At 42.4% G+C, this 19,073-nt stretch overlaps 1 protein-coding gene across 1 annotated transcript in view; it reads left to right on the top strand.

The window, feature by feature from the left end:
* The window catches only part of LOC131689767 (bestrophin-4), a 42,218-nt gene extending 24,230 nt beyond the window's left edge, over nucleotides 1-17,988 (top strand). The window contains exons 2-8 of the mRNA XM_058975061.1: nucleotides 1,525-1,635; nucleotides 1,915-2,086; nucleotides 15,449-16,291; nucleotides 16,356-16,617; nucleotides 16,679-16,863; nucleotides 16,920-17,118; nucleotides 17,202-17,988. Of these exons, the coding sequence (XP_058831044.1) occupies nucleotides 1,525-1,635; nucleotides 1,915-2,086; nucleotides 15,449-16,291; nucleotides 16,356-16,617; nucleotides 16,679-16,863; nucleotides 16,920-17,118; nucleotides 17,202-17,587 (2,158 nt within the window). The 3' untranslated portion in view covers nucleotides 17,588-17,988. The remainder of the gene's footprint in view (nucleotides 1-1,524; nucleotides 1,636-1,914; nucleotides 2,087-15,448; nucleotides 16,292-16,355; nucleotides 16,618-16,678; nucleotides 16,864-16,919; nucleotides 17,119-17,201) is intronic.
* The last annotated feature ends 1,085 nt before the right edge of the window (nucleotides 17,989-19,073 follow it).

Here is a 19,073-nt window from a genome sequence, read left to right as displayed (position 1 = left end):
ACCCGTGTTTCTTAACTCATACCACAGATATGTTTAGTGTCACCTTTTGAAGTTGCATCAAACCATCGATCGTGTGCGGTACATACACAGAGCGCTTCTGAGAATGATGAGAATAAATGAAATCGGCAATTAAATCGGTATATTGATGGTTTTTAGGAAGGTGGAGGTCATGGCTTACCAGTACATCTCAAACCAGGAAATCATCCTCGGGCCCGAAGGGAATCCAATGGTTGAGATCTGTTCTATATCGCGATAGCTGTCGCCCCTAGGACAGATACCGATATTCGCGAGCCCATTTCGTCGGAGATGAGCGTCCAGCGTGTAGTGATTGAACATGTCCGAGACATCCCACGAATGAAGTACCGACCCATATCTTTTCCCTTAAACCAAGTATTCGTTGATATCTTCGGGATGATAGAATGTAGCCACTATCCCATCTCTCCATTGCCTCAAGATGTGTACCAACTTTTTAACGTCTTCTTGTGAGAGATAGTACAAAATTCATTGAAGCAGATTGGTCTTTCTTATATGTCACCAGGAATGAAGCAATGAGAGGAGACCCAAACTAAGGTGATCATATATGATCTTGTAGATACGGCACGCAAGAGCTCCCCAGGAAATACGAAATGCGCTTTCCAGGTTTCTCCGAACGGAGAGCCTCTATTAAGCTGAAAAAAATGTGCAAAACAATAAAGTAATGATTGGTGGGCAAAGCATCAATAAACCCAAGGGTATACTGAAGCGGCTAGTTCTGCGACGTAAACTGAAGCAGGATCATTGAGTTTGAATGTTCGAGAGTTGGAGAGTTCGCGTCTGGTACGCGTTTGGTCTGAGCTTGAATCACGATTAGCATATGGTCGCTACCATGGGGATAAGGGAGTACCTTCCACATGCAATCTAACCGCAGATATGTCAAGTAGAGGGATAAGTCTCGGACGGGCTGGAGAGGCCACAATCCATGCCATTTCGCCCGTGTTTAAAATAGTAATATTTAAGTTGTTGCAAAGCAAAGTCATCGCAATTCCAGGAGCGCTGCTGATGAAATCATGTCATGTTTGTAATGTTTATCAGAGTGTATGCAAGAACAGAGAGAATAGGGAGATAGACTAATAGTCAATGTGGCAACACTGTTTTATTATGATCCCAACACTAGCGTTTTGGAAACCACTTCCTCTGGTAGCACTTTGAATGCTTCCAAACATATTATGAAAATGTATCGTATCGTGAACGGCGATTTGTAGTGCAATAGATGCACAGAAAAGAACCATTAATTTCATTTTTGTAGAAAATAGTAAATTTTACTAAATATGTATTAAATGGATGTTTAGGCAATAGTATACTAATACTTTATTGAAGTAATTCTGTGAAAGAGTAGATAACGTTGCTTCTCTTGAGAGTTGTTTAAAGAATAGGGCGGCACCCTTATAGGGCCGAAATGGGCTCATTACCCTAGGCTAGTTTTATTCATAGACAATAACAATACTCTATTGATCTTCTCTAATTTTTATGCTTTTCTAATTCTAGATGGCGCGGCAGTGTGTACAAAGCAATCTGGCGGGAGCTACTAGCATATCTATGTGTATATTACACACTCAATCTTACCTATCGGTATGGTCTTAGTGAAGAAGGCAGAAGGTAGGTCATCACTTTATATGTCATGTTTCCTATACAATTAAAAGCAGAATCATCAATCGTGTAATCATCATTTTTGTTGCCGAAGGTAACAGGAAAACCCATTCATCTCGCATGTTCTTTCAACCATGCAGATGATATGCAACAATAAAAAAAATCGCCAATTCACATGTGATTTCGCGTATTCATGAATCGCGTCGCCAAATATATCGCCTTAGTCATCAAACAGCTGTACACGAAACAACAATTCATTATTCACACATGTCTGATTTTGTTTTGCAGAGTATTCGAACGGATACGAAACTACTGCGGCCAGCAGCGAGAAAATGTGCCACTTTCCTTCGTGCTGGGCTTCTACGTTAGTCTGGTGGTGAAAAGGTGGTGGGAGCAGTACCGATTGCTGCCCTGGCCGGACACACTTGCCCTCTTCGTTAGCGCAGCCATTCAAGGTCATGTAAGTATCACTTTTCGGTTTATTACTCACAATCAATATAACGAATTGGTTCTAAAATCCACATCTTGACTTTTCCCCACATGTGTCACCAGGTCGTGCGGCGTTTCTCAGGAAGCGACGACACAGTGGCACGACGTGTGATAAAACCCCAAAAATCAATTGCCTTTTGCAAATATTTATTTCAATTTTCACAATTTGAATAAATTTATTTAATATTTTACGACAATCGAATGAAAAATCAATTTATAACATGTCGTTGTAGCTCGTGATGTGGAGGATTTCTGGAATTCAACTCACATGAATTTTCAATACATCCCCACTTCTATTCCCAGGACTCCTGAATTATCAGAAAAGCAAAAAATGACTTATAACAGTAGCATTTCATGAAATCAACGTACTGATATGCTAAACTAGCACTTTCATTATGGTGGAAAACAACAATATACTCAAAAACTTCAAAAGAGCTATCTTAGTTTTTAGAATGGCTTGAAACTATGTGTGCGTGAAGAATTATGCATGCCTTCACAACAGCTCATCACCAGACAAAACGCCCCACTAAGTACTGAATGGTATGCTTCATTATTAGCATAACTGCACAGTAGCTATTTAGTCTATTTTGTATTTTAAATAACGGTCAATGTGATATTTTTTTGTTACATCGAGATTTCATACATTTTTTCAATATGATAAAAAAATTCAATAATTCAATTGGTGCAATAACCTCATTGTGGTGGGGCATACTCACCCACCCTTTTATTGTGCGGCATATTATATTACACTGCAACTAGTGCATGTTGCCCTGAGTGAAAGAAGAAACTAAAACTAATATACCGATAAATTTAAGTAGCTGATGCAGAAATCATAGTGTCCAACGTTGATATACAGCTACTTTTGGGGCCATTAGACCTGTTACTCTAATGACTGGGGTAAGCTGTAGATTCCAACTTTTTATACAGAAATTATTTACGTTTGTTCTACATCACGAGAAAGCAATTCAGAAATTGAATGTAATATTCATGATTTATTTTTGGATGCCCTACAATATTTGAGGTGGTCTCCTACTTATTATGAACATGGATCAGAATTTAGTGTAGTGTTAAGATGTACAAACCTCATCATGCGTCACTTTTACGCCAATTAAGCCATGTTTTTTGAAAATACCATTATGGAGACGCCTTGTAACTAATATATCTTACAAATTAGTTACGTGTCTTCTACTTGTTGAAAATTTTGTGATTTTTACTAGTTTTGGAAACGACATCTGCTATCACATTTGATTGGCCACTAATATTTACTTCTATTCAAACCCTTTAGCAACCACGGCTTGGTTTCGGGGAACTTGGCCAAGCACGAGATCTATAATTGGGAATAACGTGTTCTATTCGATTCTTAATATTTTCTAAATAAGGTTTTTATACATGTTTCGGTCCCTTAAAGTAATTTTAAATATTTAGAATGAAACATCATTGTCTCATAGAAAATATTACGTAATTAATACATGAAAGTTCAATGATGTAGTTTATTATCAAACTTTGTATCTACTTGACAATTTTTTTTAAAAGTACTCATATATTATGTTATTATCTATGAAGTAATGAAATGATTTTACGTGAATCGGAATATTGGAATAGTTATTACTAAAATTTGCTCGACATTGAACGCAACAACCAATGTTGGGGAGACTTGACCAAGATTTTATGACGGAACTTAACCAAGTGGCAAGAAACTGAAGAAAGGAGCAAAATTTCTAATATTTACTATTCTGAGAAAAATCTTTTATAACTTATGAAAAAAAGTAAATTAAAAATTTTGCAACAAACCATGGATATGCACAATACTCTTGCAGACTAAATTTCAATGACTTTTGAAATCTTGTTTAGAGATTTACGCAGGTTTTACGGAAAACCTGATCAAGTCTCCCCATGTTCCCCTAAATGAAAATAATCGAGAAATAGAAGTATGGGATCTCAAAACTGAAAACGGAAATGGATTCAGTGACTCAAAATTACTTAAAACCCAATTTTTAACCGAATAAACTTTTTTTAAATTTCTCACAACTTTGTAAGAAGAAATGCCACTGTGCGACACGCTAAATGTTCCTAGGTATGAAAAAAGTACCGTAAGATGGGATGAATCACGGGGATGAATACCATGACCAAATAAAAATCTTTCCGGAAATATATTATAGGGTGATAATTGCATCGGCTGCAGTTCGTTAGTAATCGTTCGAATAAGCATTTTTTCACTAAAACGCGAGAGAGGTGATAATTTAGCAGCACACCATTAGTAGAATTGGGTTTCTCGATCAATGTAAATTTTATGACCATTGCTCATAGAACTGTTTGAATGGCCAGCGCTTACAGTACTCAATGTAAGTCAGTACGTCAAGGTAATGCTTAGTACCTGTAGTGTTATTAAAATAGCATTTACCTACGTAATAATCTACAAAAACTTCAGCGTGGAACCCGATCAGAATGCAATAACAAGATTATAACGCAATGCAATTTTCGTAGTAAGCTGCGCTATAAATCGGGCCTCGTTAGTAGTTTAAATAGCAGAAAATCATAACAACTAACAGCGCCTGATATTGTTTTGAAATGTTTTTGTTATGTGATTCTTAACTACTAAAGATGTAAAATTCATGAAACCGAAACCTAACTATAGAAACAATCTTCATCTAAATATCAGCTGCGACTGAAAAGCGTTGGCCTTTGAAACAGCGCAGCCTTCCCAAAAGATTGAACATCTATTAACTGTGATGAAAATGCTTAAATAATGATAGAATCTTTAAAAAATGGGGGTAGAATGTACTAAAGTTCTGTTAAAAAAATATTCTCACGTGCAGATTTTCTCGGAACATCTTTCAATCGAGCGATAGTTGATTTCGCAAGCCTTATGTCAAACATAAAATCATTCCGTTTCTTCTGGTTCATTCAGAATAATTTTAATGTTTTACCAAACGTATTAGCCCATCGAACGATTCTGCGCTGATGTCTGCTTGTAGCTTTCTTGCAAGGTGAATATTAGTTCGGAAGGTTTCTTCAAATGCGACTGGACGATTGTTCAATAAAAATGTTCACCTTTATTAAAGTGTTCTGTCAACCCTCCGATAGCCGTGTCATTATTTACATTTAGGTGACTTCCGGAGGATTAATCATGTTTCTATCTGTGGTCTTGACGAGCAGTGTCATGAGTTTTTCCAGTTAAGGGGGCGTCTGGCGTAGTGGTTAAAAAAAATCTAAGTTTTGAAGTAGAATACTTCTAACATTTCAATATAGGAGCCCTCCTTATTTCAAAAGTTTTGGCCGTAGTTTTACCCGAGTTTTTAAACGGGAATATCTGCTGTTGTACTGAATGAAAACATCAGATGTTTGTGCTAATATTGTTAATCAGATAGGTGACATAAGGTTCAGTAGTCGGATTCACAAAGATCAAATGAAAAAGACTCAGCGCGCTGAATAGTTGCCATGTGCAAATTGAGTTTGCAGTGGCCGGTTAAAGTCCTGATCAGCATGCCGCAATGGAGTTTCGAAAAATGCAGGGATTTTTCGAAACCACTGGGTACGGTTGTTCTAGAAACGCTTTTGTTTGGTGACACGTTTTTAGGATTCTCCAATAATAGCGATGCTCGGACGAATTCATTCATTCATTTATTTAGTTAAACATCAATTTCATGATAACACTGAATGAACAATTTTCCTCCACAATACTCGATTTGTAGCTGCAGCTCTTCAACGTCGGTTACGCCCAACACTCGCCAAATCACGTTCCACCTGGTCCGCCCATCGTGCTCTCTGCGCTCATCTCCTTCTTGTACCAACCGGATCATTAGCGAAAAGCATCTTTGCAGGATTGTTGTCCGGTATTCTTGCAACATACCCAGCCCACCGTATCCTTCCAGCTTTGGCCACCTTTTGGATACTGGGTTCATGCTTCGCCGCCACACACCGTTCACACTCCTAGCGCTTGCAGGTCCTCCCCGAGCATGGTCCAAGTCTCGTGCCCGTAAAGAACCACCGGTCTTATAAGCGTTTTGTACATGGTGCGCTTGGTGCGAAGGTGAATATTTCTTGACCGCAGTTTCTTCTGGAGCCCATAGTAGGCCCGACTTCCACTGATGATGCGTCTTCGGATTTCACGGCTCACGTTATTGTCAGCCGTTAATAAGGATCCTAGGTAGACAAAATCTTCCACTACCTCGAAGGTATCCCCGTCGATCGTAACGCTGTTTCCTAACCGGTTCCTGTCGTTTTCAGTTCCGCCTACCAGCATATACTTTGTTTTGGACGCATTTGCCACCAGTCCGACCTTTGTTGCTTCGCGTTTCAGGCGGTGTACAGGTCTACCACCGTTCCAAATGTTCGGACGATAATGTCCATATCGTCCGCGAAGCATACAAATTGGCCGGATTTCGTGAAGATCGTGCCCCGGCTGTTGAGCCCGGCTCGTCGCATCACACCTTCCAGAGCGATGTTGAATAGTAGACACGAGAGTCCATCACATTGTCTCAGTCCCCGTAGAGATTCGAATGGACTGAAAAGTTCACCCGAAATCTTTACGCTATTTTGTACACCGTCCATCGTTGCTTTGATCAGTCGAGTCAGCTTCCCGGGAAAGCTGTTTTCGTCTATGTTTTTCCATAGCTCTACGCGGTCGATACTGTCGTATGCCGCCTTGAAGTCGATGAACAGGTGATGCGTTGGGACTTGGTATTCACGGCATTTCTGGAGGATTTGCCGTACGGTGAAGATCTGGTCCGTTGTCGACCGGCCATCGATGAAGCCGGTTTGATAACTTCCCACGAACTCATTTACTTTAGGTGATAGACGACGGAAGATGATCTGGTATAGCACTTTGTATGCGGCATTCAAAATGGTGATCGCGCGGAAATTCTCACACTTCAAATGGTCTCCTTTCTTGTGAATGGAGCAGATCACCCCTTCTTTCCACTCCTCCGGTAGCGGTTTCCCAGATCCTGACTACTAACCGGTGCAGACAAGTGGCCAACTTTTCCGGGCCCAACTTGATGAGTTCTGCTGGGATACCATCTTTGCCAGCTACTTTGTTGTTCTTGAGCTGTTGGATGGCATCCTTCACTTCCCTCAACGTGGGAGTTGGCTCATTCCCGTCATCTACTGCACTGACGTAGTCAAATCCTCCGTTGCCTTGGTCATCTGTACCTACATTCTCCTCGCCGTTCAGGTGCTCGTGGAAGTGCTGCTTCCACCTTTCGATCACCTCACGGTTGTCCATAAGCAGGCTCCCGTCCTTATCCCTACATATTTCGGCTTGCGGCACGAAGCCTTTGCGGGATGCGTTGAGCTTCTGGTAGAACTTCCGTGTATCTTGAGAACGGCACAGCAGTTCCATTTCCTCGCACTCCGCTTCTTCCAGGCGGCGTTTTTTCTCCCGAAGGAGGCGTGTCTGCTGCTCCGCTTCTGTTTGTATCATTCCACATTCTGTCGGGTTCCATGCTGCAGCATGACCGCTCGCACTGTATTCTTCTCCTCCAAAACCGCTCTGCACTCCTCGTCGAACCAATCATTCCGTCGTCTCCGTTCCTCGTACCCGACAATGTCCTCAGCTACGTTGTTGATGGCTGCTTTTAATGTTTTCCAGCAGTCCTCTAGAGGGACGTGCTCTCCCTTGTCCGGCAACTCTGAGGTGCTGTGCTTATGCAGTGGCGACATCTGGTTGCTTCAGTCGCTCCAGATCGTACCGAGGCGGCCGTCGGTACCGTACATGATTAATGACGGATAGTTTTCGGCGCAATTTAACCATCACCTGGTAGTGGTCAGAGTCGATGTTAGCGCCACGATAGGTCCTGACGTCGATAATATCGGAGAAGTGCCGTCCATCGATCAGGACGTGGTCGATTTGCGATGCCGTCTGTAGCGGTGATCTCCAGGTGTAACGATAAGAGAGGCTATGCTGGAAGAAGGTGCTACGAATGGCCATGTTCTTGGAGGCGGCGAAATCAATGAGTCGAAGGCCGTTTTCATTGGTCAGCTGGTGAGCGCTGAACTTTCCAATCGTCGGTCTGAATTCCTCCTCCTAGCCTACCTAAGCGTTTAAGTTCCCAATGATGATCTTGACGTCGTGGCTTGGGCAGCGGTCGTATTCTCGTTCGAGCTGCGCGTATAAACCGTCTTTGTCATCATCGGTGCTTCCGGAGTGAGGGCTGTACACGTTTATTATGCTGATGTTGAAGAAACGGCCCAAATCCCAGGACCGTATTTTTTTCTCTTATCCCACTTGTCGAAATTGGATGTCGAGCTCAGGGCCAACGAAGCCAATCGTTGAACCTACCCTGGCCAATTCGTCAGCCCGTTCATTTCCAGTAATATCGGATTTTCGGGGCACCAAAACAAGGTAGATAGTGTTGACAATGCCTAATTCTTCGATTTGCGTTCGGTACGCGATCACTAGTTTCGACCGTAATTTGTCTGAGCTAACGGCCTTGATTGCAGCCTGACTATCGGAGCAGAAGTTTATAACTTTGCCGGATAAGCTCTGTTAAAGGAACGTTTATACCCCGCACATAACAGCAAAGATTTCTGCTTGGAATACAGTACAGTACGACCATTTGTAACTAATTCAGTATAATGCACAATTATTGAAAATAATGGATTTTGCAAAAGCAGTCAGTATCTGCACGATGATTGGTCCGTACAATTCGCTTACAAGCGAGCCAGGCTAGCTCCATCTCTTTGACGATGGAAGTAAACTATTTTAGGTCCTTTTGGCTTCTGTACCTGGTTACAAAACCGGTGTTCGAACGGGAATGCGGCATGATTCGTGTGATACACTCGTGCTGGCTACACCAGCATGTCATGTCGACCGAATCCATCGTTTGCTGAGAAAGGGTCACCACGCCCAGCGTGTCGGTGCCGGAGCACTCGTCTGGAGCTAGCAGTAAACGCTGCCTGTGATATCAAGTAGGCCAGGATCATCCCCCGTCATCTGAAGCTGGCCATTCGAAATGACGAAGAATTGAACATTGCTCTCCGGCGTGACTATTTCCCAGGGTGGTGTGTTGTCTAATATCCAGCCCATTCTGCTGGCAATGAAGACCGAAAAGAAACCGAAAAAATCGGCCACCACAGGAGAGAAGAAAAAACGCTGATGGTGGTGTTGAGAAGGTCAAAAAGCCAAAGACTGGCGCTAAGAAACCGGTTACGAAGAAGGCCAAAGCTGTTCCTGCAAAGGCTTAAATTTGATAACCCTGGCTGAAAATAAGTGCAATGCTGTTATTTTAGCTATGAAGTAAAGTAAACCTGAAACTAATAGTAAGGTTTCATTTAAATTGGTTAGTTAGGGATATCGTTAAGAGAGTCACAAGCTGGCAGCTGAAATGGCGTCATCGTCAAAATCAAAACATTGCATTGGCGCGCAAGACAAAATCGTTTGTAACTTTAATGTCTTATCTCAGATTACAGAAATTATATCACTGTATGTATGCATATTAGCACATGAAGATGAATAGATTCTTTTCACGGAATTTTGATTCGTTTGGGAAATTTGTACCTTTTTGCTTTTCAAAACAAATGAAACACGTGGTTAAAAAAACAGTCAGCTAATTGCTGAACGATACGCTTGGGTGCGTGTCAACTCCTATCAGTATAGTACGTTCTAGCCGCACACAGGTGCTGTAAAGTAACCCGAACATATCCGAATATAACCGAGCCTTTGTTGTGATTTTGGTATCGCTTCAGCTAAATGCAGTGTGCTGGAAGTTGGATCGAGATGGAAATTAATATCAGTTTCCGGGGACGCAACACCTTTCATTTGAGATTAAGTTGATCAAATCGATCTAGCTATCTCCGAGAAACCGATATAACCGTTATTCTGAATAGTGACCGTGATCTACAAATCCAAGCAGTTGTGGTCACATTTTGGAAAAAATTACGCCTTTTTACATTCATCGTAGAATTCGTTAGAATCGGGATTTGCTGCATGGTCGTACTCATCACCCTGTGATTCTCTGAACTCGGATAGCAGCAGCCGATGGAAACGTCGTACCTTGTCGGTTTTTGGAGAAAATGATTAACCTCTCTATATGAGAATGGCAAAAACATGTACAGCAAAAAGCATATAAATTTCTTTGTCCAGTACAAATCAACTAAAATAAATCGCTCTGCAAGACATCGAAAATCTGTCACTTTATTTTGCTGCGAAATGCAACAGGTACATGGTACGAAACCAGCCGCATCAACGCTAAACGTTAGTATCATAAAAGAAAACATCAAACCCCATTCTGCCTATTACGAAACTTCATCACCTTAAGTCATCCTTCAATCCGGGACCCGACGGGTTCCCCTCCGCTTTTCTGATAAGGCACATTGAAGTTTTGGTTAATCCGCTTCTTCACATCTTTCGTACATCTATTGACAGAGGTATTTTTCCATCTTGCTGGAAATCAGCGAACATGTTCCCAGTACATAAAAGGGGAAATAAGCGAGACGTCAATAACTACCGTGGAATAACTTCATTGAGTGCTGTCTCGAAGTTGTTCGAGCTTGTGATTATGGAACCTCTTAGTGCTCACTTTAAGCAGTACCTAAGTGACGATCAACACGGCTTCACGTCTGGACGGTCAACTGCGTCTAACCTATTATGTTTAACATCCTTCATAACAGAGAGTATGGAATATCGCGCTCAAACCGACGTTGTTTACACCGACTTATCTGCCGCTTTTGACAAGATAAACCACGATATCTCAATAGCAAAAATGGAGAGATTTGGAATTAATGGTAGTATTTTGCAATGGTTTCGATCCTACCTCACTGACCGAGAGATAGCGGTTGTCATAGGAGAATGCCAGGACCCTGCATTCTCTTCTACATCTGGAATACCTCAAGGAAGCCACTTGGGACCGTTGATGTTTCTGATATACTTCAATGATGTACATCTAATTTTGAAGACTCCACGATTATCGTTCGCAGATGACCTCAAGATTTTTCGCCTAATTCGTTCAATTGAAGATTGCAGAGTTCTCCAACAGCAGCTTCAAGTCCTTGCTGATTGGTGCAATACGAACCGCATGTATGTAAACCCGAAGAAGTGCTCGGTAATATCTTTTTCACGGAAGAAGGATTCGATTTATTTTAACTACCGTCTACTAGAGACAGAAATCGAACGTGTCAGTCACGTGAAGGATCTGGGAGTGATTCTGGATTCTCAACTTACGTTTAAACAACACGTATCCTATGCAGTAGGTAAAGCGTCTCGAGCACTGGGATGCATATTCAGGATAGCCAAAAACTTTACGGATGTTTATTGTCTCAAATAGCTGTACTGTTCTTTATCCCGATCAATTCTAGAATATTGCCCTGAAGTGTGGAGCCCGAACTATAATAATGGCGTTGAAAGAATTGAAAATGTGCAGCGACGCTTTTTACGTTTCGCGCTCCGTAGATTGCCGTGGAGAGATCCTGTCCGACTACCTAGCTACATGTTCGAAGGAATACCGCAAGAGCTTTGTTCATCGCTGACACTCTGCAAGGCCGTATAGATGCCTCAGCTATTTTGGAACAAATCAACATAAACGTCGCACCTCGAACACTACGTAACAACAATATGTTCCGGTTGCCATTCCGACGCACAAATTATAATATGTATGGAGCCATCACTGATCTGCAACGAATTTTCAACCAGGTAGCTTCAGCATTTGATTTCAACGTTTCTCGACATACTCTGCGTGTACGTTTCTCCAGATTGTTTAATCATTTTGTTAACACACTTGACCTTTTTATTCTTTGTTTGTAATTATTGTATGATTATTGTTTTTATGTGCGACTTGAGTATTAGAAATAAGATTAGTATTTAGGCTAACATCATTGGGGCTTTGATATGCCTGTTGATGTATTAAACAAAAATAAACATAAATAAACCTTGTATATAGAAAATCCTCCTTTCACGCGTCGCCCCCGATTCAGCTTGTACCGGAACCGTTTCTAGAAAAGCACCAGCAACAGACCAAAGGTCCTCCGAACGCACGTGCATGGCGGACTCGTCGCCGCCCATCAAGATCATCCAAAAGGAATCCAGCAGCTGACCTGCGAAGAATAGTAGCTCCAACCTAAACCCAGGCTGACCACCCGACGGAATAAACTGCACACTAACCATCGAGTGGAACACAATTCGCGAAATCTTTTCATGCAACTGCAGCCCATTTCCTATTAACGGGTGACTTCAACACCCATAACACAGCGTGGCTTCCAAGATGGCGCCAGAACCTCCGGATTATCGGCTCTAGTCGGCACTGAGAACAGTGATCGCTCCCTATTGTAGTCTCCCATGATCGAATGACCTAATCGAGGTCGCAACTTCGTCATTGAATCTAGGATCGGACGAATTGGTTCCCCTAAAAAGACAACGTTTTAACCACGATTACTCTCCAGAGATGATTGCAGAGGTCATGATCCAGGCTTTTCAACCAACCCCAAACCAATGGAGCTCCACTAAAACGGGTTATTCACTGATGAAATCAAGAAGTGGCAAAGGCAATCAAAGTTCGGCCCATATTAGAAAACAAGCCAGGCAGGCCATCGAGAATACCAAGGAGGCCTGTTGGGTTACTTCCTGGGCGGCTTAAACTCCGACTCGTCGACAGCAGAACTGTGGGGAAGTGTGAATACCTTTATTGGCAAAAGAAGCCAAAACAGTTTTGCATTATAAGTCAACGATACCACCATAGTTAATGGTTCCGAAATTTCAAATGAAATCGGAAAACATTTTGCCCTCAAAACGAAGCGGACCATAGATGCCACCCCTACAACATTCACGCCTTTGTGAGACGTGTAAATAGCCACTTCGCAGACTACATCACAAGGTTATTCAATTACTTTGGCTTTTCCCTGATAAGGTATTTACCCCCGGTTTGCAAGTGAACATTACTAGACGAATTCAACAGGATCTCATGAAGCGGGCCCTTCCAAGTTAATTAGAGAGACGCACTCGCGATTCCAACACATCAGTCTCCTCCCATGCATTGGAAAGACGACGGAAAGAATGGTAAACTAACGCATGATGACTCTCCTCGAGAAACAAAATCTTCACGCCAGTTCGCATTCTTAAAGAGACTCGCGACAGATATTAACCTAGGATGATTCGTCGAATGAGTAAGCGATGACGCGATTACTTCACAGCCAATGACTTGCATATGGATACCGCCATGCTAGATCTTACTAAGGCCAACAACACAGTAATGCTCCGCCAACTTCACCAAGGGGGCGCCCGCGGTAATTTTGACTGCTATATCAAGCAGTAACCGAGGGCATTGGATGGAATCAATTGGACCTGCTTTTGGAGGCTTACCGGGTTCCCTAAGATTCGGTGCAGGCAGTCACACTATTCTTGGTCGATACAAGCTTCCTCTATGTCACGCTCTCGAGAGGCATATCCGTGTTAATTTACGCTGACAACGATCGGTGAGCCGACTTGGTCGGTTTCCGCATCTTAGCCCCAAAATGCGACCTTTTTGCACTGTCGTAACAGCCCTCACGAAGCCACTGTCAGGCCGGTCAAATTCGTTGGAACCGTAATTTCATTCCAGAAGGAGCTTGTGGCTATCGACCGGAAGATGCCTTTCCTTCTGCGCTTTCGTCAGATGAAAAGGGACTGCAAAAGCAAAAAAAAACTACTTATCCGTGCCATCAGCTCGAGTCACTTGAGGTGGAGCAGGCGAATCGTACTCAAAATCAGCGAGGCACTCATCCATGATCGCCTCTTCTACGGCCTTGATATATCCAGTTGCAATTCCTGCTGTATCATGTCTGACTGGCTTCGAATCTAATTACTGCCCAGCACCCCGCCAAAGCCACCTGCTTCGATACCGACGTACGTCCTTCAGTTGGGCCTAGGCGGTGGTCGTCCAGAAACGAGCATAAAAACAACATCAGCAGCTGGGGTACTTCTCCCGCGACCATTCCGACTTTCACAATATGCTAGCCAAAATTTGGTAGCTCACCTACTAGCATCGCCTAGTGGGCCTTTCGCCACATCCGGAGTGGGTTCTAGGGGGTTCTTCCTCGGCCCTTTCAACTACCACAACTACTAGACCTCCCACCATTGCCGTTCAGAGGGCCCTCCATCACATCCGGATTAGGTGATGGCGAAGTCCTTCCGCGGCCCTTGCTTCCTTTCGGAAACTCAATAACTCAACGAAGAACTCAATCATCAGCTGAAGTCATACGAAGATAAAGAAAAATATGTAAAGTTAAAAATAGCGATTTTTCCAAAGCGAATGACCCGTTGCGGTTAAAGCTCAATAAATAATGATAATTACAATAACAATGGATGTAGTCCCGTTCATTTTGAGAGAAAGATTTACCGTTTAAAACGTTGGCTCTTCTCCATAGTCGGTACATTAGAGCGATCTTTGCTAGAAACTCATTCCTGCTTTTTCCTATTTTTCTGGCCCAGTTTATTAAGCGTCAAAATTCGGCCAATCTGACATCCCAAGGAGGACGATGCTGAAAGTCGGGTGGAGTGAGTGTAACGCATTACGGCGGGCTTTTATTTCCGATTGGTCTTCAGTGGAGCACATTGTTTGGGGTGCTCCACTGTTTTAGTGAATATAACTCCTGGCTACCCGCATCATATAGCCGATACAGGTGATGTCCGAATTCGAGAATGGTCATGGTTCCGGAGAGTGTAGCTGAATGTGCGAAAGAAAAGGTTCGTGCAATTACGACGCTACGATCTTCAATGTATTGCGAGTAAACTTCAGAAAATTTCTTGAAATTATCCTAATAAGATTAATTCAGTTTTTTTACGCAAAACGCAATACTGTTACAAAATTAAATCATTGCTGCTTGCAAAGTGATTTCTAATTGAAAGTGTTCCAGAACACAAAGCGAACTTTACGAACAGCGGATAGAAGGCGTAAACAGCTTACGCTGCCGCGAACCCGCAAGGATCAACACGTTTGTTGTAGATTTTGTTGCGTCAAATGACGAAGAATAGAAGCGCTACAGGCTACAATTTATGGAAGATAGTTTTTCAAAATTCCATGAAAATAATATTATTTAAAAAATATATAAAATAGTAACTTTTCGGATTGGTAAAAATCACGAACAATCTGTGTCTGACGACAATTCCACTGGTGATTAGTTCGTTAGAATTGGTACAATTAGGTTGCCAGGAGTAATTTTTGAAAGAAACGCTTAAACTTCAAATGTCAATATTACGGTCAAATTTTTTTTCTTTCGCAAAACCCACAGGAATTTAATTTTACAACGCCAAATACTATCGAAAAATTAGATCTTCCATCCGTAATTTTAATTTTTCCTAATTTGGCTGGTCCGTTTGAAAAATTTTGACAACTAACTAACTAATCTCCAATATCTTTATTTTCAGGACGAAACCGGTCGGTTGATGCGACGAAACATCATGCGCTACATGGTCCTCGCATACGTGATTACACTGCAGAAGATATCGCTGCGTGTGAAACGACGCTTCCCAACCTGGCAGCACCTGGTGGATGCCGGTTTAATGCTGGAAAGCGAGCGAAAGATTTTCGAAATCATGGACTCCAAGAGTCCCATGTCGAAATACTGGATGCCCCTGGTATGGGCTACTAATATCATAAACCGTGCCCGAAAGGAAGAACTGATTCCGTCCGATCATATTGTGCAGACACTGCTGATGGAACTCTCGGACATTCGTCGACGACTGGGAGGTCTTATCGGCTACGATACGGTGTGTGTGCCGTTGGTGTATACGCAGGTGGTCACACTGGTGCTGTATTCGTACTTCACGGCAGCTATTATGGGTAGTCAAATGATTCCTACGTTCGACGAAAAAACTCACACCTACATGGAACTGGATGTTTATTTCCCACTGTTTACTGCTTTGCAGTTTGTATTCTACGTAGGCTGGTTGAAGGTTGCCGAAGTACTGATTAATCCTTTCGGCGAGGATGATGATGATATTGAACTGAACTGGCTGATAGACAGACACATCAAAGCCTCGTACATGATCGTTGATGAAATGCATGACGAACATCCAGAGCTGCTCAAGGATCAGTACTGGGAAGAGGTTGTACCAAAAGATCTACCCTATACGGTAGCATCCGAGCACTATCGGAGAGAAGAACCTAAAGGATCGGCAGAGCACTATGTCGTGAAAGAATCCGAAGCAGTTTATGCTAACATCGGAGGAGGAAAAAGAGCTCCGAACGAGGAGGTGTATGCAGATTATGTAAGTTTTCTAATTTTCGAATAACGAACAAGACCGATGTATTTATTCATCTTCTATATTACAGGAAAGCGTAGATACTCCCATGGCTGAACGACGCAAAGGGTGGTTCGGTAGACAGATAACTAGAATTTCAATGCGGAGTTCATCAACTGCGTACTCATCTGGGGGTTTATTCAGCCGCAACCGCCACAATTCAGTTTATTCTAGTCCCGAGGCTGGTCTTACACAACCGATAACGACCGGTGCACCCATGCAGAAGATTAGCTTTTACGACAAGTTTGTCAATCGAAAATCTGGTCGCCATCCTAGGCAAATTGTCAAACAAAGTAAGAGCAGTCTTAGAAATATTTTTATTATGAATCCAGCTATGTTCTTTCTTTTGCGCAGATTCCAAGATAAGCCTGAACGGGTCCGTGATTTCCAATGTGCCACCGAGGGCTCGTCCTCGTATTCCTACTCCAGACGTTGCCAAGGACAGCAAAACACATCCCCTAGCTGGTATCACTACCAACTCTGCACAGTTAGAAAAAACATCTAACATCGCGTCCGGAGTGGCGCTGATGGCTACTCAGGTATGCTGAAATCATGAGACTACCTGATAGATCTTGTAATACCCCTTTCCTTTCAGCTGGCCAACAATCCGTCCATTTATCCATCGTCGACAACCGCGACGTTGAACAATAACGACCTACCCGTAGTGGGTACACTGCTACTGGCTCCTATCAAGGAGCTTGATTCCAGCTCAGTCACCAATACTCTACATGCCGGCCAATCAGCGACGACGGCTTTGGCCAAGTCTATTTTGCCATCCAACATCAAAAGTTCTGGTAAGTCCGAAGTACCCTTTCAGTCGTTGATTAACGTTGAACTATCGAACATCAACTGATGATACTTCTCTTTCAAATACCAGTATCTAACTTTGCCAAGGATGGCAAAACGTCACCGACGAGAAAATCCAATCCACTAAGCACCAATACGGTAATCATGTTGCCCACCACCAGCTCCGGTGGTTTGAGCGACAGCACGGACAGCGGACCAACAACAGTTCCTGCCGTATCCGATGCCATTCCCATCTCGATTTCAGCGATACCGCTCACGTTTACCGTGACGCCGGTAACCGAGGTCAGTGCCAGTACCGGTACCATCATAACCGAGTTGCCATGCGACGACAGCGTCGGGGTCAGTACCGTGACGTTGAGCAATGAGAAAAAAGGAACAGCTGGCTCCGAACCGTCGTCATCCGCCACGTCCACACTAAGCAAACGGAAGCCCAAGCATAGCGAGGTCTACGTATGAGTGGACAACGTCCATTGTTTTACTTCTTTATCTTTTATGCTACTTATTTTAACCGTATTTAGGAGATTTTTCAATTGTTACATATTCGACAGATAATGTGTATGGCTTCAGGTGCTGTCACCTGTGCGTACACAGTGATAGAAAACGAAACAGTATATAGAAGAGCAGTTAGCACTTGTTCAAATACTACGAAACTAATGACACGATACAAAACTTTGTTTTTAAAACAGCATTTCCATTTACTTGCGCTGTGTAGGTTTTTAAAATTGTGTAAATATGTTTACTATTTTACCTTGATGATGAACAGATAGTCGAATGCAATTATATTCAGTTGAGATAACCTTAGGGAAATTTAGTGACAATGTGAAATACAAGAATGTTTTATTCATCAAATTCAAGAATTCGCCGTTCATTATTTATTGAGCTTCGAAAGCATTTTTGGCAAGGGTGTGAGGAACGTGGAACCCTCAAACTTTGTATCTTAGAACATCTCGCGTGTCTTGCTTATACTACAATTACGGCAGCTCAACAGGTAAGTATGTATACTAATTAAAGTTGAAACCATGTCGAAATTACATTAGCTAACGAGAGCCGAGAGCGGTTTCTGAAACAGCTAAGTACACGGGCGGAAAACCCGGTCATATCGTTCTTACATAAAACTATTGTGAATCCCTTAAATGCGCTTGTATTTATTTATTTCATCTTTTTTCTGTTTTAAAGCAATCTTGAAATGCGCAGAAAGACTTCATCATTTGTTTTCACTTGCTTCACAAACGTTTACAAAATTAGAGTTACTGTATACAATTATCTTAATTATAATATACTACAACATTACAAGAACTTAGCTTAGCTTACTTGACCACCCGTGAGTTTCCAGTGATTAATCAAAGCCTGTTGAAATTGCATATTTAACCAATTATATGATACTTGAGAGTAGTACATCATACTCAACGTGCAACCTACACGGGAAAATCCGTTCATAAATTCATTAACAAACGGTCACGATTTCGTGAACTGAACGATTCACGAAAACCGTGACCAAATTCCTAAAATTATGAATAATAAACCTCGTATTCATGGACTATTTGTGTTTTCTAAACACCAGTTCGCCCCGAATATATCAGGCATGCACAAGAACGGTGCTGCTACGTTTCCTATTACTGTGCCAGAGCTAAATTCATTGAGCTAGTGCTTGCGCTGGTTTCCGATGAGCTAGAGTTAGCAAGTAGCACGAGCACCGATGAGCGAGAGCTCTCGCTAGCACGGTGATAGCTAGCACGCTGCACGGAGCTATAGCTCAGCTATTGGCGATTTGCGGCAAAGCCAAAATTAGTCATGCGACACCTATGATTCAGCTCATGAACTGGCAAAGTGATACAGTTTGCTTTTTTTCACCCGTAAGTGAGTACAACAAAATCTTCATTATCTTCTCGGAAAAAGCTTACCACTGCCAAAATATGAATGAAACGAGTAAGAAATTTAGTTT

The sequence above is a fragment of the Topomyia yanbarensis genome, chromosome 3, assembly GCF_030247195.1.
Source record: "Topomyia yanbarensis strain Yona2022 chromosome 3, ASM3024719v1, whole genome shotgun sequence".
NCBI classification, from domain to species: domain Eukaryota; kingdom Metazoa; phylum Arthropoda; class Insecta; order Diptera; family Culicidae; genus Topomyia; species Topomyia yanbarensis.
This window is presented reverse-complemented; position numbering and strand designations above follow the sequence as displayed.